The 25,290-nt window shown below is 34.5% G+C and overlaps 1 protein-coding gene across 1 annotated transcript in view; it reads left to right on the top strand.

The window, feature by feature from the left end:
* LOC306857037 (inactive N-acetylated-alpha-linked acidic dipeptidase-like protein 2) overlaps positions 1 to 25,290 on the top strand; it is a gene marked incomplete at both ends in the record, with an annotated part of 254,287 nt that overhangs the window by 213,474 nt on the left and 15,523 nt on the right. The window contains one exon of the mRNA XM_079396683.1: positions 10,230 to 10,323. Within this exon, the coding sequence (XP_079252809.1) occupies positions 10,230 to 10,323 (94 nt within the window). The remainder of the gene's footprint in view (positions 1 to 10,229; positions 10,324 to 25,290) is intronic.

The raw sequence follows: 25,290 nt of genomic DNA, 5'->3' as shown, positions 1-25,290 counted from the left end.
AGAAGCAGCTTTTTTTAAAACAAATAATGTTGACAGATTTTTCATTTTAGGTGAACTGTTTCTTTGCTGAAAACGTCTCTTCATCTTTGAAAGAGCTGCTTCTGAAAATTAGAAATGAGTTTCTTCTGGGTTGCCATTTACATTTTTGTATGACACAAATTTGCAACAGATTAATCAGAAGTTCCCGTCAGTCTATTTAATAACTCCTAGTCGCTGTCGATCTGTAAACAGATTACAGCAGTCGCTCGTGTAGACAGGCACAAAATCTTTGACTCGGGTTTTTCTGTCTGTTCTGTCTGGACCACTTTTGCTGATAGTCATTGGTTTCTCAGTCAAGATGAGTCTGAATAGTTAGAAACACAAAGGCTGAATTTCGCACTTGGCTGTGCTTTTCCCTCTTTAATGACCTGCAAATGAACTGGATCTTTTAAACATCCTATCTAGGAATACGAACGATTTCTTCTTTGGATGTTTATGAAAGAGCAAATTAATGGACTTATTTGCATCCCACTTTTGAATGTTTTGAAATTGATGTTTTACAGTAGCTAATCTTGACCAATTGGAGAAAGCAGATTTTTCGAATCACTGGCAGATTAACAAAATGCAGACATTTCCACATTATCTCCCCAAACGAGGCGTGTGATTGGTTCCCTCCACCTCCTCTGCACCCCAGCACTGGCAGCATATCAGGAGAGGTTTATCGTCGCCTAATATATAACATGACAAGATGTCAAGGAGCAATTTAGCTCGTTTGGATGGCCCTCACCCAGAGATACTCTTTTATCACCTGGCGTCTCATTGTATAAGAATGTCGTCTGACACTCATTGTAACATGGGAGTGTAATTTGTCCATGGCGCGAAGGCTGTCCTAGTGTCTCTGCTTCATGTTCGCTGGTTCGTCCCAAGCGTGGTGAAGACTTGTGGCTCATCCATCACTGCTGCTGATTAAACAGCCCTCTGTACTTTTGAGGGCATTTTGCTGAAAAGTTGAGAGCTTAAATTCGAGATGATACGACACTGGGAGCCTGCCTGGCCGTTTCTGAGGACAAATTTGCCTATCCTTTCAGAGCATGTTATTGCTTTGACTGCCCCCATTTCACCTTATGTCCTTTCCAAAAAGAAGGTTTATGGATATTAAATGCATATTTGACTTTTTTTTTATTTTGTTTGAATTAAACATTTTAAATCCCAAATGGAGTAATGCAGATGTAGTTAAAATCTTAAAATTATATTACAGCTGTTATATACTAATATTATTTATTATTTAAATATAATTTTATAAGTGATATACTGACATTGATCACAAACAGTAAGATTTTTAATGTTTTTAAAGAATTAATTAATTAATTAGAATGGAATTAATTTGATCCAAAATACAGCAAAAGCAGTAATATTGTGAAACATTTTTACTATTTAAAAAAACTGTTTTCTATTTTAATATATTTTAAAATGTAATTTATTCCTGTAATTTCAAAGCTGAATTTTTAGCATCATTACTCCAGTCATATGTCATAAAATAAAATATATATATACTGTATGTATATTAGATTGTTAGATACTTGTATAAGTGACACATGGAAAAAAAAAATACTGTATATATATATATACACACCAATGTAAAAACTTAAACAATACCAGCAATTCTGGCGTACCATTTTAGCCAGAGGGACTTTAACAATTGTCAGCATAGTAATTTTATTGCCGTTGACAATCAAGTTTCAATGCTGTTTACAAGTAGAAACTCAGGAAACCTCACCTGACCTTCGTACTGAATAGTTTTGTTTTTCATTTTCAACTTTTTTGGCTTTGTTTTGAGTGGAACCACATAGCATTGCATCTTGTATTTTGTCAGGTCTATCAATAGATTTTTTCATTCTGTATAAATAATTTCTGAGCACAGAGGCCCTTTGAAGCAAGCAATCACTTCTCTTTTCTTTCACACTAAATCTATTCTGTCCCTTTTTTTTTTTTTTTGTTAGTCATTTTGGAAATGGACCCTGCAGTGTTTTTGGAGTCCCACAAAAGCCAATTAAGTGCATATGATATGCATCTATAATGAAGCAAAATGGCACATAATTTGAAGTTGTTAGAAAACAAATGCAAATCTAAAATGCAGTCATGGGTGTATGCTATCCGTGTACTCCATAGGGACTGTGGTTTCTCGCTGTCTTTACAGCTCTGAGGCATACACAGTTTCTGAGAACATCAGTAATTAAAAATTAACACATCATAACACAACAAGCCAGCGAATCTGTGCATTTGTAACATACTGTAGCATTAACTTGAGTCTACCATTTTTCCCCATTAATAAGCAGGCTCCATCTGTGTACTATGCATACTGTCTTATACATTACAGGCTAATTGTAATATTCTGAGGGGGGTCACTGCAGTCATAAAAATTACGGTTCGGTTGCACTTTCACTTTTAGAACATTTTGTATTTATAACAAATAAACAGTTGATTCAACTTATGACATTCGTTTTATGATGGATAGACAACATGGCTAAAAAAATTGCGATCAGTACATTGTTACACTGCAAAAAAATAATAATAAATAAACTGTCAATCTTGTTTTTAAGGAAAAATATTTAAACATTCAAAAAACAAGATTAGAATTACATGGAAAGCAAAATTAAGTCACAAAGTGAATTAAATTAATTTTTCTTATCTTATCAGTGAAACCTCAAAGTGCATTCTCACAATGCTTCAGTACAATATGTAGGCAAGACTGATGATCGGTTACTGCTTTTTTTTGAGCACGGTTTATAATTTCTTATTCATTATTAGATGCAGTCACAGAAATGTCACATTTTAATGTTTAGCCTCTCATTCACTGATTCGAGAGATTTGATGTCAGACTAATACCTTTTCATCCCCTTAAAATTATTCTTTAAATATTTTATTATTTCATTATTAAGTTACCAAGTTACAGGTTTTTCCTATAGCATTTTTACAGTCTTTAGCCATTATTATTTTTTCCTTTCTTTCTTTTTTTATTTATTTCAAAGGCTAATTCTTTTTTAATTACATATTACAAATGAATTATACATATACATAATCTAATGACATAGCATGAAATATATACAATATTAACATAATAATATAAGTATAAATAAGTCTATTGAGTCTTGTTAATTTGGTTTAAAATAAACAATTTTAGCAGCTTGGTGAGAAGGTGACAACGGTTGGTGCGATTATTCACAAATGGAAGAAACACAAAATAACTGTCAGTCTCCCTCGGACTGGGGCTCCATGCAAGATCTCACCTCGTGGAGTTTCAATGATCATGAGAACGATGAGGAATCAGCCCAGAACTACACGGGAGGATCTAGTCAATGATCTCAAGGCAGCTGGGACCACAGTCACCAAGAAAACAATTGGTAACACACTACACCATGAAGGACTGAAATCCTGCAGCGCCCGCAAGGTTCCCCTGCTCAAGAAAGCACATGTACAGACCCATCTGAAGTTTGCCAATGATTCAGAGGAGAACTGGGTGAAAGTGTTGTGGTCAGATGAGACCAAAATCCAGCTCTTTGGCATAAACTCATCTCGCCGTGTTTGGAGGAGGAGGAATGCTGCCTATGACCCCAAGAACACCATCCCCACCGTCAAACATGAGGTGGAAACATTATGCTTTGGGGGTGTTTTTCTGCTAAGGGAACAGGACAACTGCACCGCATCAAAGGGACAATGGACGGGGCCATGTACAGTCAGGGCCAGGGCATTGAAGCCAACCAGGGCATTGAAAATGGGTCGTGGATGGGTATTCCAGCATGACATTGACCCAAAACACAGCCAAAGCAACGAAGGAGTGGCTCAAGAAGAAGCACATAAAGGTCCTGGAGTGGCCTAGCCAGTCTCCAGACCTTAATCCCATAGAACATCTGTGGAGGGAGCTAAAGGTTCGAGTCAGCCTCGAAACCTTAATGACTTGGAGAGGATCTGCAAAGAGGAGTGATTGGCAACAAGGGTTTTGTCACCAAGTCATGTTTTGCGAAGGGGTCAAATACTTATTTCACTCATTAAAATGCAAATCAATTTATAACTTTTTTGAAATGCGTTTTTCTGGACTTTAATTTTTATTTTTTGTTATTCTGTCTCTCACTGCTCAAATAAACCTACCATTAAAATTATAGACTGATCATTTCTTTGTCAGTGGGCAAACGTACAAAATCAGGGGATCAAATTTTTTTTTTCCCCTCTGTATGTATGTTTGTATGTGCTGTATGCATTGATTTATTTTACTTCCCTAAATGTAAGCTTTAATAAGTAGTATTAATCTTTGTTTCCACAAACAATTTGAGCAACATAATATCTTAATATATAAGAAATGGCTCATAGAGTTTTTTGTTGTTGTTTTTTACATCTGTGGTACTGACATATTGTTCATTAACAATACAGCACAATTAATACATACTTTTTTTTTCTTTTCTTTTTTTTGATGAACCAGTCTGATCGTGTAAGTCTATTCTTGCTCTTTGAATCCAAACACAGAACTCTGCTAAATATGCATCTCTCTAATTAGATTTTAATAATCAAAAACATGCTTGCGGAATGGGAAAATTGCAAGCTTGTAAGTTGAAATGAAACTTTGCTATCAGGAAGCATAATTGGTTTCAGCATCTGGCAGATGTTTGTCATGAATTAATCTCTCACCAGTATACTGTTCAATAAACACATTTGCACATTTCTCTTTTTGCTCAATGTTTTTCCCATTTTCCGCTGGTTATTGCTACACTTCTTTAGTCGAGAACATCATTGTGTGTTTGTTGAAATTTTGACTGGCTGAATAAAACATTACTTAAGCTCCTTTTCAATGCCCTCTAATTACCCATTTACATATGAAATCACAGGGCTTCAATTCATAAATGACAATTTTCATAATCTGCCAGTTCCTTGCCAAAACGGAAGGTTTAACAGCTGACTTCATGCACAACATGGATGAATGACCCACCAGTAAAACAGACTCAACACAAACACGCTTCCGCTGTTTACAGCTTGATGGTCATGCCACTCATTGAGAATTTAAGATAATGTAAATCGATTGTCACATAAGCCCATATGACCCATAATACACAATAATGCAAGTCCCTGTTGAATAACTGGTATGCATTCCAAGATAATACGCTTTTACCACAAACGAGGCATCTTTTATGTTCACGAGACTTTTTCTACCTTTCTGCATATTTAGTTGTTTTTCGTTCACTATTAACTCTTGACACACGGTACCATCTGGAAGCTTAATGACAGAAGCAGAAGGCCGCTTGACAAGAGATTTGTCTTCCTGGACATATTGCAGGAATAAATATGACTGACAGTGGTCATTAAGGCATTGATTCATTAAATGCCATGTGGTCAGCTCTGAGTTTTAGTGCTTCATTGCTGTGCAAATCTTCAAGGGCTGCTTGAATTGTGAGGGTCAGTCTGTCATGCTGGCTCTTTGTTCAGTTTTTGTATATAATATAAATATATGTGAATTTTTTAATATAAAATGTGATATTACGTTTATTTTTTATGACTAATCTGAGTAATCTCATACAGGGGAAGGACAAAATAATGTAAACAGCTGAGAAACAGGCTATATTTTACTAACATTTGCCTTTAATACAGCTTCCAACCTTCTTATTAGAAGAGATTTATACAACTTTCGAATAGTCTTTAGTTAAATGCCCTTTATCAGAACATCTGCTATTTGTTTTAGAGATGTTGGAGGAAGAAATCAGCTTCTCACTGTTCTCTCTCACTGCGGTTTGACAACATTAAAGTCAAGTGATTTGTCTGGCCAGGGCAGATGTTAAAGTTCATTTTGGTGCTCCAGCTGTTCAGGTTTTATGATCATGACTCCATCTTTTTCACATTTTAATACTGGTGCCTTAGCAGCTGCAGCTCTTTCGTGGATGCAGGCTTTGTGAAGTTCTCTGTGTGTTGGTTTTTCTAGTATTTCTGTGTTATTTGCACACAGTCCTGCTTAGTGTTTGGTCTCTGTTATTCACTTTTGGTTTTCACCCACTATTCTTCTTCGTTGATTATTCTTCGCCATTGTTCGTACTCTGCCTTAATCGTAAAGACTGTTGTTCATAAAACACCAAACAATTGAGCTGTTAAGGTTACAGACGCTTCAGCTAAACGGGCTCCTATGATTTGTCTTTTTTGGAAGTCTAACAAGTCAACCATCTCTCCAAACATTTGTACAAAACATTGCTAATACTCCACTCATATGTGAACTTCAGAATACAGACATTAAAAACATACATAAAAGATAATCACAACATTTTTTTTTTTTCCTCACTGTAGCTGACACAATTATATTAACCCCTGCAATGGGTGTTCACATTATTTTGTCCAACCCCTATATATGATGCATTTGGGGTTATTGAACAGTGAAATAATCAGCCAGTAAAGTGCGTCAGTTTACCAGGATTAAGTCACGTAGCTCAACTCAACCAAGCTGGTTTGCATGGTATGAATGTTTCATGGCATTGTTTAAAAAAAAAAAAACTTTTTTTTTTCACTTTAAAGGACTCACATTTTTAGAGTTTTAAACCTAGTGATTTTGTAACCATTATTTGGAATACTTTTTGAGACCCTAAATATAATTTCCTGGCTTTCATTAGAGTCTGGTGCTATTAAAAATAATGTAGGTCTTCCAGCAGATTACAGATGTCCAAATCAGCACACACCACTTTGGATTTGATTTTTATTAGACCCTTTGTACGCTAAAAGAATAGTTCTTAACTAACTCAACTCTGGATCAGAATAATTTCATTTCAAGATCAGTGAAGTATTTGGACTTATCAAATGAGTCACAGCTTTAACAATTTTACACATTTATAAGAAATTAGACATTTTTTGTCCCCAATACTGCCGTTCCTCTTCCTGTGTCTTTATCATGCTCTGTACATTCGCTGTGCATCCATGCTTTCAGATCTTCCTCTAGTATGTCAGACCTGATGGGTAAATCCCACAGTACATGTGCACTTCCAAATCACAACATGTCTGACCCCATTGTTAATACTCACCCGACTAACAGAACAATACGACATGGGAAACAAACACCCTTCAGCCTGGTGTTGAGATCAGACACAGGCCTGTCTCTGTGCTGTGAATCAGTGTTCAGCCATTCATCAGTCAGGCTGAGGCGCTCAGAGGGAGCCCTCTGCTGTCAATAACCCCCCGCCTCCACTGCTCCCGCCTGTCTCTAATGTACACAAATATATTCCCCTGCAAAGCCCTGCAGTACCAACATGTCCTGGAGCAAAAGGCAAGCTGAAGATTGAAAAACAAGAGTGTGCACATGTGCGTGTGTGCTCGCTCACACAAATACACACTGACAGTCTTTGTAAATGCCACAAGAGATTACAGAGGACAAAAAGGCTTCTAATGCTAAAAATAAAACCTGAATTTAAATAGGAAAGTGCTGATAACTATCAAAAATTAGCATGCTTATAAAAATCTGGACTCATTGGGGTTTGATGTCAAAACGTAAACAGATACTGTATGTGCAGACTGAATTAGCTGTCGGAATACCTGATGAGTGCAGAGCAAAATCGGGCCAATGGGCAAAAATGTATGTGTGCTGGTCAGGTTTTGCTTAACTGTTGGCTTTTACCCAACCTAGAGACCGTAAAAAAATATTTTGGTGTTATCTGTGGTTCTTTAGTGACTTTAATAATGAAATGTAATATTTTTGTGATATGTGGTAATTTAGAGACATAATTATAAAATCTAAAATGTTTTGTGCTATCTGGGGTCCTGTAGGGACATTAATTAATAATAATAAAAAAAAATAAAAATAAAAAATATTTCTGTTATATCAGTGACCATAATAATGAAATGTAATATTTTTGTGATATCTGTGGTACCTTAGCGACAATAATAACATAAAATATGTTCTTTTTTATTCTGTGCCAAGACTATACTATACATTTTGAAGGTCTCTCTCTCTCTCTCTCTCTCTCTCTCTCTCTTCATCTTTTGTCATTTAAATACGCTGACAGCAGCCATACTTCTTAACATGTGCATCTGTTCACCACCTTAAAGTGTCTGCAGACGGCAACTGATGTTGCAGATGATGAAATTTGCCAACACATTTCTAAACAACATTGTGAAAGACTGGAGTGAGAGAATCCAACTATGGAATGTAGATGTAGTGAATATAGTTATATGTGTAATATGTACGTTTCATGTATTGGAATCAGTTGAATGTGTGATAGTCCTCTTATCTCTGTGGCCTTTTTCTTGTAGGTTATTGGTTTCTGCCACCCAATAGAAAGACCGAGCAGAAGAACTAAAGAGCATCTCCAGGAATGAGGCTATAAATAAAAATTTAGCTTTTGGATTCGGGCACATTCTGTAGATTAATGCTCTCCCTGCTGAAATCAATGCTGGAATCACTCTGTCTGTGACTGATTCCACATCAAACCAACTTACACTTAGGGCTTTAATAAGAAAGCAAAAAAAAAAAAAAAAAGTTTTTAAAAAATAGGAGAACAAAAAAAATGTATGATTTTGATGTATTGCAGTTACAGAAAAGTTTTAGCTTTTACATTAGTAGGAACATTTTAAAATCCATCAGTTCTACACATTGCACACCTAATAAAGATGCCTCAGCAATATACTTAAGATAATTTTGATAACACTTTACTTTACTTTACTTTACTTTAATCAAATAAATGCATCCTTGGTGAGCATAAGAGACTTCTTTCAGAAATATTAAATTATACAAGAGCTGACCTGTGTTCACTGTATATTTAATGGCTGAATGAGACTGTGATCTTGTGGAAGCAAAAGCGAACTCCTGCCCTGGGGCTGATTCCTTTAAGCAGGGTCAGTGGTCAGACACTGAATCCTCCTTTGTGGCGTGCGTTACAGTGCCCTTTCACAGGTCATGATTCCGTCCGTCCCGAGAGGGAGATTGCCCCCCTGTACTGCCAGCCAGCAAACTGTAGCTTCCACAGAGGTCAGGCAGAAGGGACACTTACCATATGATAAAACCGCAGTCGATACGTGTTCATGCTGTGCAGTTTCCCTGTCCGTGTGTTAACCTCATGCAGGACGTGAAGGGACGGTAGTAGAATCGATAATGTTTGATCAGTGGGCGCTGTGGATGCAGGAAAAGCTTAGTACAGATCTTACTGATTGCACAATTACAATCAGCCATCAGATGCCACTGCAGTGTGGAAAGCAACGGAATCCAACAAGGGAGTCAAAATGCTCTTGTTATCTGAGCCCATTAGAAAGCAATTTTAACACTTAAAACATAAATATCAGTGATGTACAATCTGTTGTTAAAAGAAAGGAAGAGGAATGTTCGCCTAAAGTGCCTTCAGATTTTGAGCCAATGTGTTGCACAATTGTGCTTTAAAATTCAGTAATATTTCTCTTTGATCATTTAGGTTTGCCATGTTTTATTTATTTTAATTAAATTTCTTTTCATCAAAAATACAGTAAAACATATCTTTGAAGCAATATGGAGTCCAATCTTAAGAATAATACATAATAACAGCTAACTGACTATATATAGTGGGCTGGATTAAATATGCAAATATATACGTATTTAAAAAGCATATTGATTTTCTTTTTACACGTGCTTATTTTAAATCTCTTGAAACTGTGAAAAACACCTTTTTTCTGTCATTTTCACTATTTTTGTAAATCTTTCCAAATATCTGCCCCCCTCTTGACTCTGATATATAGCTTTTATAGCATGTTCTAATACAAAAAGAGTTCAAAAATACAGTAAAACAATAATATTTTGAAATATTGTAAGCAGTTTAAAATATTATGAAATTGAAATAATATTGCAATTTAAAATATCTATTTAATCTATTTAAAAGTGTGTCTTCAGTGTCACATGATCCTTCAGAAATCATTCTGATATGTTGTTTTGCTGCTCAAGAAACATTTCTTATTATTATTAATGTTGAAAACAGTTGTGCTGCGTAATGTATTTGTAGAAACCCGAACACACAAAAAAAAGATAAATATTTGTTTAAATAAATATTTGTAAAGATTTGGTTTTGGTAATACTGTACTAGTGACATTAATTTTTTATTTTTTTTTGTGTGATATTGGTTACTTTAGAGACATTATTACTGTAATATAATAAAATATTTAATAATAAACAGTCAATCAATCAATCAATCAATCAATCAATCAATCAGTGAATAATCAATAAATTGACTTGGCAGAATTTTGATTGACCTTTTTGTCTTTTGTTGATTTAGATCACAGCCGAGGCCATCCTGCGACTCGCTACAGATCCCGTTCTTCCATTTTACCCTTTGGATATTGCTCTCAATGTTCAGGACAAACTCAAAGGTAAGAATGCACCTTAGAAAACTTACAATTACAGTTTACATTCATAAAGAATTTATAACAAAAGTACAGTGGCTGGATCCGCTCTGTGTCAGTCCTTACTCCTCCCATAAAAATGATTTATGCAGAGATCATCTGTTTGGTTGAACCTATCGATCTTCCATTCACAATTTAAAGGGGCGCTGAAAGAATGACCTTGATTTCTGCATTTGTAAAATTCAAATTGGTGCGAGCCATTTCTCGGCTCAACCGGTGCTCAGATCAAATGGGCTTATAAGCTTCAGATCTGATTGGCCATCACTCTGGCACTTTTCATAAAGTGCTTTACATTAGATGGGGAACGAAAAGGGAGAAAATTCCCATGAGAGGAAAACGCTTTATACTTTCTGCATCATCAAAGCAAAAGAAACCCAGGGGTAGTAATGAGCTTTTGATAGGCTTTTATTTCCAACTGTTCTCTACATTTTCAAAGACGTGCAGGATTGGATTTCAGAGATTCAAATAACATTAAATGATTATACAGTGGCTCACAGGTATGCCGTTTTTTACCTCTGTAGAGAGACATTGAGGGCTTCTCCTCTGAATCTGTTCTGGCTCTCTGCTGGAGCGCTGCACCTTTGTGTTTAAATATTCATGAAAACAGAGAAGAGGACAGGTGAGAAATGTAATTGCCACATAATCCTGCCACATGAAGACAGACTGCAAAGCCCTTAATGCTGTGCAGTATTGATATTTCATCAGACACGCGGCAAATACTCATGTCCGATCTTTTGTTTTACTGTCTCGGCTGCAGCGGGGCAGAAAGACTGAAGCATTGCATGCCTGAGAATATCCCACAGATGCTTTGCGAAGGCATTTTCACTGTCACTGTTTAGGATGGAAAACCTAAATATCTTTTGATCCCTTATTTTTTACGTACTGGTGCTTCCAGCTGTTTCCTGACAGATATACCCTAATGTGAAGTCTGTTCTGTTTAATTTGGAGTTTGAAGGAATAAAGTCTCAGATGTCAATGTTGAGTTAAATCTTGTGATCTCATTGTACTCAGTACTTTTGTCAGGTATAGAAAAAAGCACATTCAAGTGGCTAGAAGCATGTGTGTTTGTGTGTGTGTGTGTGTGAGACCCTGGCCTGGACCACAAAAACAGTCATAAGGTTTTTATGACTGGTTTTGTGCATCATCTGAAAGCTGAATAAATAAGCTTATATTGATATATTATATATGGATATATTGATATATGGTTTGTTAGGATATGACGATATTTGGCCGAGATACAACTATTTGAAATCTGGAATCTGAGGGTGCAAAAAAAATCTAAATACTGAGAAAATCACCTTTAAAGTTGTCAAATGAAGTTCTTAGCCATGCATATTACTAATCAAAAATTAAGTTTTGGTATATTTACGGTAGCAAATTTACAAAATATCTTCAAGGAACATGATCTTTACTTAATATCCTAATGATTCTTTGCATAAAAGGAAAATTTATAATTTTGACTCATGCAATATATTTTTTGGCTATTGTTACAAATATACCCGTGCTACTTATGACTACTTATGCTATATATATATATATATATATATATTAGTGTTGTCACGATACTGGAATTTCTAACTTCGATACGATACCTTGAAAAATATCGATACTCGATACCATTTTCGATACCACGGAGAAAAAAACTGCCACAATATTAAGGGGGTAATTTTTTTTATTTAAAGATAAATGTAACAAGTCGAGAACATGCGGTATATTTTACATGAACAAAAAAATGTCTTGAGGTACTGCATTTGTTGATTTATTTATTAATCTTTTATTAATCTTAGTTAAATGTTAATTGAAACTAACGTTTACTAATACATGTACTAATTAAAATCCAAAGGTCTATTTGTTGATATTCTCATTTGTTTCATAACCAAAATATTTCCAGATATAGGGTCCTATGAAATCCGTTTTATTTTTCCCCAAATTCCGTTTTATTTTTTTCTACATTCAATTTTTTCCATTTTAATTTTTCTGGATTCCATTTTTTTCCGTTTTAATTTTTCTGGACTCTTTTTTTTTTAATGGTCAAATTAAATGCTATTAATCTAAAAGCATGTCTAATTCATTAAAATCATGAAAATTATACAATTTAACATTTAATTTATTAAAAGTGTAACAAAAATGACACGTTTAGGGCCGTATGAAATGTTTTATTTTTTTCTCACCTTATGTTTTATTGTTACCAAATTCTGTGTTTTAGCATGTCTATTATTTGAATGCATACAAACAATTTTTTATTTATTCTTACAGTAGCCTTATGAAATGTGTTTTCCCCCTCAGAAATTCTGTGTTGTGTATTTAAATTTTACTGGATATCAGATGAAGGCATAAAACAATTTTAATTAATTTATATTTGAATTAATGAAAATTAAACATTTACATTTTTGGCAAATTAAGGGGATTTACTATTAAAATTAAAATATTTTGTGATGATTTCTTTAAAAAAATGAACAGTAGTAGTAAGTAGTAGTATTATGTACATTCTACTAAATAATAGTAATATAGCCTATTTCTGGCACACGTCTTTAATAGGCTGTTAAACCGAACTTTTATTTTGACGGGTTGCCATGAATACTTTTAAAGTTCTGTGTGTGTATGATATGACGCTAGTTTTACTCAAATTGAATGGTAAAATGCTGGTAAAGTGCCTTTCAGATCAGTTCTGGAGATATTGTTGATGTATTTATGTCCTCATTGAGACGGCAGACGCTGAAATCACCGCGAGCGCCACATTAGTAAACACAACCGCAGGTGCAGCACATTCACACAGAGACGCGCAGAACATGCAGGATTCATATTTAAATCCACTTTTGCAGCTTAATATTTACAGATACTAGTCCATATCGCGATTTGATTTAAGTGTAATGACCTACTTTTGATTAATTCATCCAAACTTTGACAAATTCCGTGACATTCCGCGTTAAACTGTAAATTCCGTTTTTATGACTGGATTCCGTGCGCGTTCTCTGCATCGCGGAGATCATAGATCCCTACAGATAGCGCTCCTGCTGTGTTCTTTAACAACCAGAGCAGTCATCTTTCTATTCACTTCACTTTTGCTATTTAACCAGAGCGAAGGAGACGAGTGCGGTCACGTGTGGTGCTTGTCCACGCGCCTTTGGAGAGAAGTGGAAGTGACAGCTCGGCTAATATCGGTGTATCGATACTTCGGGAAATTAATATTGGTACCGTTCAGATATTTCAGTATCGATATTTATCGAAATATCAATATTTTTGACAACACTAATATATATATATAGTAAGTTAGTGCATTGAAACATTTACCATCTTACAAAATATTTATATTTCAAATAATAATGAAAGTTCTTTTGAAATTTCTTTGAAATCATCAGTTTCCACAAAAGAATGTTACGCAGCTGTTTTCAACATTGGTAATAATAAATGTTTCTTGAGCAGCGAATCAGCATATGAATAAACATGAGGTCTTCGAATCAGATGATTCTTCATGTTCCTAAAACGAGATTAAAATCAAAGGGTGACAGGGCTTTCTCAGTGGCTGCTTCTCGATTATGGAACCCTCTTCCAATGCATATTAAATCTTCCCCATCTGTGGATGCTTTTAAGCATACCAAAAAAATCATGCCTTTTTAGTAGAGCTTTTAGAATTGATTAGAGGGATCAGATTTTATATTTTAATGTTTATTCTGTTTGTGTGACTGTATGTAATGATGCTGGAAAGCACTTTGGTCAACGGCAATTGTTTTAAATGTGCTAAAGAAATAAAATTTGTATTGTATATTAGAATGATTTCTGAAGGATCATGTGACACTGAAGACTGAAGTAATGATGCTGAAAATTCAGATGTGCCATCACAGAAATAATTGAAATTTTTAAATTTAGTTAAAAAAATCTTCAATTGTAATTTTTCACAATATTACAGTTGATCAAATATATTTGTATATAAGAGACTTTAAAAACATTAACTTAAACTAATATTATTATTATACATACCTTCTGTTTGCATACTATGGAGGCGTTTTAGTGCCACGTTAAAAAAATAAAATAAAATTACGATTACTATATTAAAGTAATATTTTGAGAATAAAGTCGAAATTACGAGAATAAAGTCGAAGTACTACGAGAATAAAGTCAAAATATTTTGAGATTAAAGCCGAAGTACTACGAGAATAAAGTCAAAATACTACGAGAATAAAGTCGAAGTACTACGAGAATAAAGTCAAAATACTACGAGAATAAAGTCAAAATATTTCGAGATTAAAGCCGAAGTACTACGAGAATAAAGTCAAAATACTACGAGAATAAAGTCGAAGTACTACGAGAATAAAGTCAAAATACTACGAGAATAAAGTCAAAATATTTCGAGATTAAAGCCGAAGTACTACGAGAATAAAGTCAAAATACTACGAGAATAAAGTCGAAGTACTACGAGAATAAAGTCAAAATATTTCGAGATTAAAGCCGAAGTACTACGAGAATAAAGTCAAAATACTACGAGAATAAAGTCGAAGTACTACGAGAATAAAGTCTAAATATTTCCGAGAATAAAGTCGAAGTACTACGAGAATAAAGTCAAAATACTACGAGAATAAAGTCAAAATATTTCGAGATTAAAGCCGAAGTACTACGAGAATAAAGTCAAAATACTACCAGAATAAAGTCGAAGTACTACAAGAATAAAGTCAAAATATTTCGAGATTAAAGCCGAAGTACTACGAGAATAAAGTCAAAATACTACGAGAATAAAGTCGAAGTACTACGAGAATAAAGTCTAAATATTTCCGAGAATAAAGTCGAAATACTACGAGAATAAAGTCAAAATACTACGAGAATAAAGTCGAAGTACTACGAGAATAAAGTCGAAATATTTCCGAGAATAAAGTCGAAATACTACGAGAATAAAGTCGAAGTACTACGAGAATAAAGTCGAAATATTTCCGAGAATAAAGTCGAAATACTACGAGAATAAAGGCTAAATGTTTCGAGAATAAAGTCGAAATATTACGAGAATAAAGGCTAAATGTTTCGAGAATAAAGTCGAAATATTACGAGAATAAAGGCTAAATGTTTCGAGAATAAAGTCGAAATATTACGAGAATAAAGGCTAAATGTTTCGAGAATAAAGTCGAAATATTACGAGAATAAAGTCTAAATATTTTGAGAATGAAGATTAAAGTTAAAATATTTTGAGATATTCTAGCCTTTTGCACATGCAAATGGCCCGGATTGGGAGCACCGGCAGATATTACAAAGTCTCAGCTTTCAAAATCTGTCAGTTTTATAGCGAAATACAAACAATATGTATATTATATTGTTCACGCTCTTTAAAGTGGCGTGACAGATCGCTGTATTCGCTTCAGTTTAAGCGGCATGTGAGTCAATCATCTTTCCGATTACAATAATGAGACATTATTTTCATTATAAATTAGTATAGGCTAGTTTTTTCATGCCTTCTGATGTTCCTTCCCTTTAAAATCGTGTTATAAACTTGAAATAAAGAGGAAAACACATTTATAATTTGTATTTCATGATAAAACTGACAGAATTTGAAAGCTGTTTTATTAAAAGCAACAAAGCACAAAATTATTGCGATTACTGGGTGGGTGGCATGCTACAAACAATGAATGGAAGATGTCAAATATTATGTCCAATCATTTACTGTATTATACCGTGAATAAAACAGCTTGTGAATTGTCACTTAATGTTATAGCCTACAGCCTATACCTCATAAAAGAAAACAATATAACTTATGTTAACGAGTTGGAGTCCACTTCAACCTTTAGAACGTTATATTAATTAAATAGGCTACATGTGAGGAATTAAAGTTTGGACGTTTTTGCGGAGAAGGTGGTGGAATAGTATAGGCTACTTTAATGAATTGATTCATATAAATACAGCAATCTGATCATTAAAGAGCTTGAAAAACACATTATTGTAAGACACATAATTTGTGTTTCGCTATAAAACTGATTTTGAAAGCTGCAGACTTTGTTTTATAAAAGTACCAAAAGCACAAATCTGATTGCTATTGGGTGGCTGGCACACTACAAATAACGAATGAAATGGAAGACATTAAATATTATTTCCAAGCATACTGTCCCCACGAATATGACACATGGGATGATTTCTGCTAATAATCCCACATATTGTAGTGTATTAAAAAAGGGTTTAATAAGAGAGCTACGGCACCCCCCAAAGGAATGTCATTTGAGTGTGTGAGCTGATGTTAAAATGTTGTTCCTGTTCAGTCTGTTTATAAATATCATATTCTTGATATTAAGCTTTCCGCAAGTCCTTAAAATTGACTCTTCCTCATCCCAGTAAGATGATGTGGCCGCTCAGATGCAACAATATTCAAATAGGCCCAAATTCCGGTGGCCTGGCAACTTCTCCCTGTGCTCTCAATCCAGGCCATTTGCAAGCGCAATAGTCTATACTCTCAAAATATTATAACTTTAATTTCTGCGATTTAAATTCTCTAAATATTTCAACTTTATTCCTCGAAACATTTTGACTTTATTCTCGTAATATTTCAACTTTATTCTCGAAACATTTCGACTTTATTCTCGTAATATTTCGACTTTATTCTCTAAACATTTCAACTTTATTCTCGTAATATTTCGACTTTATTCTCGTAATGTCCACTTTATTCTTGAAATATTACGACTTTATTCTCAAAACATTCCGACTTTATTCTCGTAATTTTGACTTTATTCTCTAAATATTATGACTTTAATCTTGTAATCTTATATAATATATATATATATATATATATATATATATATATATATATATATATATATATATATATATATATATATATATATATATATATATATATATATATATATATATATATATATATATATATATATTTTTTTTTTTTTTTTTTTTTTTTTTTTTTTTTTTTTTTCGTGGCACTAAAACGCCGTAGTAGCATACACGATCCGTCAGTTTGGATATTCTTTCTTTATTACAATTTTCCACATTTTAAAATAATAGTAAATTCATCAAATTGATCATTGTTATCTGTTAAATGAATACAAATATAGGAATTATGCAATGACAAAAAGAGTTTAAACAATCAAACCATTAAACCTTATATTATATTTTACCTGCTTCCATGTATCCCGGCCTGGACACTTGTTGACCGATATTAAAATCTACTACAATTTTCAACATAAATAATAATAATAATAATAACAACAACAATTCGATACAAACAACAGTGTCCAAATTTTTAATTTGTAGCATATAGAGATGATGGATGCTTGGTGGCTATGATTTCGTTCACAATGCAGGTACTAATGCTCAGATCAGATTTTTTGCTGAAATCCGAAATTTTTGCTGTTGTTCACATTGTCATTTAAATGTGACTGCCATCAGTCTCATGTGTGAACCGTATACGGCCCTAAAGTGACCCGCATACGCAGAAGAAGACATGAAGTCAGACGCAGCGCACTGTGTTTGCGGAAATAAATATGGATGATGTAGCAATTTTTAAGCTAATGTGCAGTCGGAGCCTAAATAACGAAGTGATATTATTGTCTATATATTGTCTGCCATTGTGATTTTAATCTTCCCGCATTCTCCAGCACAGAATTGTGATGTCTGTCTCATTTAAATGACGTAAAAATCACATGAAATGCGACATGGCCATTCAGACTGAAGTCTCATTGCAAAACATCGGATATGTATCCGATTTAGGACCACATATGAAAGTGACCTGGGCCTGATTTGAAAAAATCGGATTTGTGCTGTTCAGACTGTCATAAGAAAATCAGATATGGGTCACATTTGGGCAAAAAAGTCGGATTTGGGCCACTTTAGCCTGCAGTGTGAACATTTCTCTCTCTCTCTCTCTCTCTCTCTCTCTCTCTCTCTCTCTCTCTCTCTCTCTCTCTCTCCTCTCTCTCTTTCTCTCTCTCTCGCTCTCTCTCTCTCTCCTCATGCTATGTTATTGTAGGAGTTTCAGAGACATGAAAATGACAGTATTCACGAGGAATAATGAATCGAGTGAGATCAAAGAGTCATGGCTAATTGAAACCTTTGAGATCTTTTGTTCCCTTCAGATTCAGACAGCTCATTGATGTTCAGATGATTTTAGAGTAACTCAGCAGAGTCAAGAATGAGGCCTGCCAGACATCTGAAATCATACAAGTTAATCACTCACTGGAAGATTTATAAGACTGTTATTGGTGTTGGGAAGCTTAAAACTCTTTTGAAAAAGTTAGCAACAACAAACTACAAAAAAAATTGCTAACATTTATACTGTAAGGGAGCATTAATTTTTAAAATATGTAACTATCAAAGTGTTACAATTTCATCAGAGCAGCTTTCTTTGTCTTTAAAATGAAAAATAAGTGTCATATGCTTTGAAGTGAAAAAACTTAAATGTGTTGAAAATTTGTGTAGCAGAGGAGCTGTGTCTCCTTCTGTTCGTCATAAAATGTAGAAATGCTGCAATACACAAGCAATTCAGACATTGTTCAATCATAGCACTCATTCAAACATCATCTGGAGTTATTTCACTCCACTAAATAATCATTAAGTTAATTGTGCCGTTTGTTATATTTTTGTTGCATTTGATATCAATTTAAATTAGTTGTGAGATATCATGTTGGATGTCTAATACAATACATAATAAATAAACGCTATGATAATGATGCATTCTAATTCCAAATATAAATTACTATGATTACCCATTGTATTCTCAGAAATCACAAAAACTTTCTATTCAATATTGTAGAATGTGAAATTGTGTTGTTGTTGTTTTTTTCTAGAAACTTGCTCACCAGTTCACCTTCTGCAGTGGGTGCCATCCGAATGATTGAAAATAGTCCTAAGCAGATATGTATTTTATGTATTTTGAAGTGAGAGGACAACAGGGGATGAACTTTTTCACAAGAGGAAGCATTGTTATGGATTAGGCACTCGTATTTTGGCCAGAAGTGAAGGTTTTAAGTTAAAACCTTAATTATAGATTTGTTTCATACAAATATTTCACAATATGGATTGGAGTCATACAAATGACTGTTTTTATCAGCTGGACTCTCATTCTGACGGCACCCATTGGCTGCATATTATCCATTGGTGAGCGAGTTATGTAATGCAAAATTTCTCCAAATCTGTTCCAATTAAGATATAAATTCATCAAGATCTTAGATGGCCTGATGGTCATTTTTGAGCGAACTATTCCTTTTAGATATTAATGGGGTTTTTTTTTCCAATTAACTGACAGCCTGCTTGAGCTGTTTTATAAGTTTGCACAGTAAAGTCCTTGTCTTTGAAAAAAAAAAAAAGTTGTCTTTCAATTAATCTAATTTTAAGCCCCAATTGCTACCGCCAGATGTTTTTTGGGGTGTTGCATCACATCTCACACTGTTTTTTAAGCTTTTGCCACAAGCATTGCAATTTTAAAGTGTGTCAATAATCCAACTTTTAAAAAAGAATCTTGAGAACACTCCATACCTTTGTGCTCCATCTTGCTGTTTATAAAATGGAACAAAGAAATGCATTTGCAGTATGCACACACAAACACAGACACACACATATAGATAAATATTGATATATTAAATAGTATTTGTGCTGTCAAACGATTAATCGCATCCAAAATAAAAGTTTTTGTTTACATACTATATGTATGTGTACTCAAGTCAAGTCACCTTTATTTATATAGCGTTAAAGCACTTAACAGTATCAAATTGGAGGATAGAGTGTCAGTAATGTATAATAATAAGATTAAACACTCAATTTTCAGTTAAAGCCATTTCATTATTGAATTTAGAGATGTCATTGTCTAGCTCAGTTTAGTTTAAATAGTATTTGTGAAATCAAATTGACGATAATCGCTAGAAATTAAGTGTCCCCAGATGAGCAAGCCAGAGGCGACAGCGGCAAAGAACCAAAACTCCCTCTGTGACAGAATGGAGAAAAAACCTTGGGAGAAACCAGGCTCAGTCGGGGGGCCAGTTCTCTTCTGGCCAGGATATTTATTGTTTACTTATTGTTTTAATTAAAGTTTTTAATGTATAAATATATTACATTTCTATTTTTATATTGTTGCAATTTCTAACAATAATAGTATTTATGTAGTTAGGTATTTTATTATATTTTTAGTTATTTTGTTTTATTTTTAGTTTTATTGTATTTGTTTGTCAAGGTCTTCACTGGGGATATGTCCCCGGGGCTCATCCAGGTGTCCCGGCCTCCGCCGACGATCAGGGAGACATCATCTCCCGGTGCCGATCCACCATCTGATCCGGACACGGACTGAGAAACAGAATAAGAAAGAAACAGACAAATATTAGCGTAGATGCCACTCTTCTTACGATGTAACGAGTACATCGTGTGTTATGAGGAGTGTTCCCTGTTCCGGGTGATCTAATTAATGCAGCCTAACAATCCTTTAATGGATTTGAATAATAGAAGTGTATTAGTGCGTTATGTGTAAACCAGGTTAAAGAAATGTGTCTTTAATCTAGATTTAAACTGACAGAGTGTGTGCCTCCCGAACAGTGTTAGGTAGATTGTTCCAGAGTTTTGGTGCTAAATAGGAAAAGGATCTGCCGCCCGCATTCGATTTTTAATATTCTAGGTATTATCAAACGGCCAGAGTTTTGAGAACGCAGCGGACGTGGAGGACTATAATGTGATAAGAGCTCTCTCAAGTACTGAGGAGCTAAGTCATTCAGGGCTTTATAAGTAGTTAACAAGATTTTAAAATCTATACGATGTTTGATAGGGAGCCAGTGCTGGTTGTAGTAAGAACTCTAGCTGCTGCATTTTGGACCAACTGTAGTTTGTTGATCAACCGTGCAGAACAACCACCCAGTAAAGCATTACTATAGTCTAACCTTGAGGTCATAAACGCATGAATTAGCATTTCTGCATTTGACATTGAGAGCATAGATCACAATTTAGATATGTTTTTGAGATGGAAAAACACAGTTTTACAGATGCTAGACACATGGCTTTCAAATGAAAGATTTCTATCAAACAGCACACCTAGGTTCCTAACTGATGAAGAAGACTGATGAAGTGTACTGTGTATATTTATTATGTATATACAAACCCGATTCCAAAAAAGTTGGGACACTGTACAAATTGTGAATAAAAACAGAATGCAATTATGTGGAAGTTTCAAATTTCAATATTTTATTCAGAATACAACATATATGACATATCAAATGTTTAAACTGAGAAAATGTATGATTTTAAGGGAAAAATAAGTTTATTTTAAATTTCATGGCAGCAACACATCTCAAAAAAGTTGGGACAAGGCCATGTTTACCACTGTGTGGCACCCCCTCTTCTTTTTATAACAGTCTGCAAACGTCTGGGGACTGAGGAGAGAAGTTGCTCAAGTTTAGGAATAGGAATGTTGTCCCATTCTTGTCTAATACAGGCTTCTAGTTGCTCAACTGTCTTAGGTCTTCTTTGTCGCATCTTCCTCTTTATGATGCGCCAAATGTTTTCTATGGGTGAAAGATCTGGACTGCAGGCTGGCCATTTCAGTACCCGGATCCTCCTTCTACGCAGCCATGATGTTGTAATTGATGCAGTATGTGGTCTGGCATTGTCATGTTGGAAAATGCAAGGTTTTCCCTGAAAGAGACAACGTCTGGATGGGAGCATATGTTGTTCTAGAACTTGGATATACCTTTCAGCATTGATGGTGCCTTTCCAGATGTGTAAGCTGCCCATTCCACACGCACTCATGCAACCCCATACCATCAGAGATGCAGGCTTCTGAACTGAGCGCTGATAACAACTTGGGTTGTCCTTGTCCTCTTTAGTCCGGATGACATGGCATCCCAATTTTCCAAAAAGAACTTCAAATTTTGATTCGTCTGACCACAGAACAGTTTTCCACTTTGCCACAGTCCATTTTAAATAAGCCTTGGCCCAGAAAAAACACCTGCGCTTCTGGATCATGTTTAGATATGGCTTCTTTTTTGACCTATAGAGTTTTAGCCGGCAACGGCGAATGGCACGGTGGATTGTGTTCACCGACAATGTTTTCTGGAAGTATTCCTGAGCCCATGTTGTGATTTCCATTACAGTAGCATTCCTGTATGTGATGCAGTGCCGCCTAAGGGCCCGAAGATCACGGGCATCCAGTATGGTTTTCCGGCCTTGACCCTTACGCACAGAGATTGTTCCAGATTCTCTGAATCTTTGGATGATATTATGCACTGTAGATGATGATAACTTCAAACTCTTTGCAATTTTTCTCTGAGAAACTCCTTTCTGATATTGCTCCACTATGTTTCGCCGCAGCATCTCTCAACACTTCTGAGAGACACTGCCACTCTGAGAGGCTCTTTTTATACCCAATCATGTTGCCAATTGACCTAATAAGTTGCAAATTGGTCCTCCAGCTGTTCCTTATATGTACATTTAACTTTTCTGGCCTCTTATTGCTACCTGTCCCAACTTTTTTGGAATGTGTAGCTCTCATGAAATCCAAAATGAGCCAATATTTGGCATGACATTTCAAAATGTCTCACTTTCAACATTTGATATGTTATCTATATTCTGTTGTGAATAAAATATAAGTTTATGAGATTTGTAAATTATTGCATTCCTTTTTTATTTGTAATTTGTACAGTGTCCCAACTTTTTTGGAATCGGGTTTGTATAAATACACACACATACAGTATATATTTTGAAAATATTTAAATGTATGTACATTTATATATTTATTAGTGCTGTCAAAATTAGCGCGTTAACGCAGGTGATTAATTTTTTCAGTTTAACGCGTTAAAAATATTTAACGGCGTTAACACAGGGGCGGGGCTAGTGTTGGCCACCCCACTCACAACTGCTGCCTCTGTCTCCTTTTTTCTTGCTAATTTCAAATAGGAGATGTTTCAGACGCGTGCTCCAACTTCACTTCAGCGTCAGGCGTGAGTCAAAGGAGCGCGGAAACTGTACTGTACTGAACAAAGGCGCTGCCGCACGCTGTAGCCTTTATCATTTCATATCAAAGCGCGAAAGAAACGATGTGCATGCAATGTCGTGGTCAGTTAAGTCATGAAGGTGATTAAAACTGCCTTAAAGCTGTGCTTGCGTGAAATATATGAGTCACATTTAAGAACATGTCTCTGAAATGGTTTTCAAAACTGTCCTGCACTTTCTCACTCATCTAACACACTCGTCAGATCATTAATAGAGACTTTAAGACCTGAAGTGGGTCAGAAAATGTAAAGTGAGTTGAGAGAAAACACGATGCGTGTCAGATCCGCCTCGGCAGCTCTTAAAGAAAAAGCAGCCAAAATAACCTATTAACCCAGCTGCTGTGATGTCTGTTCATCTAAGAACAAAAAAAAAAAAAAAGGAAATCAATAACTTTATAGCTTTAAGGACTCATCTGTATTTAATTTAGAATTTAGTGTTTGATAACTTTATTCAATTTCTGTATTTCCTGCTTGCTGAAGGGCATAGGTAGCTAAATATGACATTGGTTATACTGTGTTTATGAGAAAATTGTTTAAAGTTCACTTAAATTAGAAGTTATTTTTATTAAAGTCTAATAAATATTAAAATTGATGGCTCTCAATTATACTGTAATGTTGAATGGCAATAGTCAATGGTTAAATATTAGGGAAAAAATAATTATTTTATAGAGACATCAATACTGGTGTCAGTGATACTGGCCTTCATTCATTAAAAAGATGCCATTAATCAAATATTAAAAATATACCGTCTTTATGTTGTTTCTACATTATTTTGAAGATTAAATGTGAAATTATTGCAATATAAAAGTAGATTTAAAAAGTTTAATGTTAGGTGGGATTAATCGCGATTTAATTTCAGGAAAAAAATTGTCATTAATTAGTTAATTTTTTTAATCCATTGACAGCACTAATATTTATATAATATTTAAATATATTTAATATATAAACATACCATATTTTTCTTAAATATTTACATGCATGTGTTTGTATTTATATATACATAATAAATATACACAGTAAACACATTATGTAAACAAATATTTTTTTTGGATGCGATTAATCGTTTGACAGCACTAAATAATATATAAATTTATATATAAATAGAGTAACAAGCTATGTGTTAATTTCGTGCTTGCATGTGTGTCTTGTGGGTGTCTGGTATGATTGTACTGTAGTTGCTTTGCCACAACTCTCTTGTCTGAAGCCCTTGGCACAAACATGGAACATTGAAGTGATATGCATTTCGTCATTTGTGAAATTGTAATCCTCGGTTGAGTTGGTGACAGTTTCACTGGGTCTTCTGCTGTCTGTGTTACAGTGAGTGATGAGCTACATCAGTCCTACTGCAGGGAGTGCTTTTCATTCTACAGAGAAAGACAGAAAGAAGGAGACAGTGTGTGTGTGTTCAAGTTTGTGGAAAAGTTTTTTTTTCCTGTTTACTTAAAAGTTTTCCAAATCCTCCAAAAAATCTAAATATATTAATAAACATATTCTCCACTGATACCCGTCACTCGGGGGGTGTTTAGCCTTTTTTAGGGCCGCAAGCAAAATTGGGATTTGAGCTGCTAGAAATACCTGGTGGAAATTACACTGGAGATCATCATTGTTGAGTCAGATTTGAAACTTTGTGAAAGCCCTGTGGAATTAGATTTTGTAGAATTTGGTGTAATTGATTTATACATTATTGAACTTTATTTAACAAGAATCAAGGTAGCTTGTTTTAACATCATTCTAAGGCAGTATCACATCTTTTGCTTACAAGACAATCCCATAAAGTATTGTGCCAAGCTTAGTGATTTAAAAATAAATAAATTAAGACATAAAAATCAATCAATCAATCAATCAATCAAAATTTAAGATGACAGACAAGGCAGAAAATACTGAAAAGTACTGCTAAAAATAGTTCAGCGTACTTAAAAATTCATTATTTTATCCAATATTTGTGTTTTGTATTTTTACCCTTGTGAAAAAAAAAAATAACTTTAGT

Source organism: Barbus barbus (assembly GCF_936440315.1).
Source record: "Barbus barbus genome assembly, chromosome: 37".
Lineage (NCBI taxonomy): Eukaryota > Metazoa > Chordata > Actinopteri > Cypriniformes > Cyprinidae > Barbus > Barbus barbus.
Note: the sequence above shows the minus strand (reverse complement) of the source record. Positions and strands in the feature narration are given on the sequence as shown.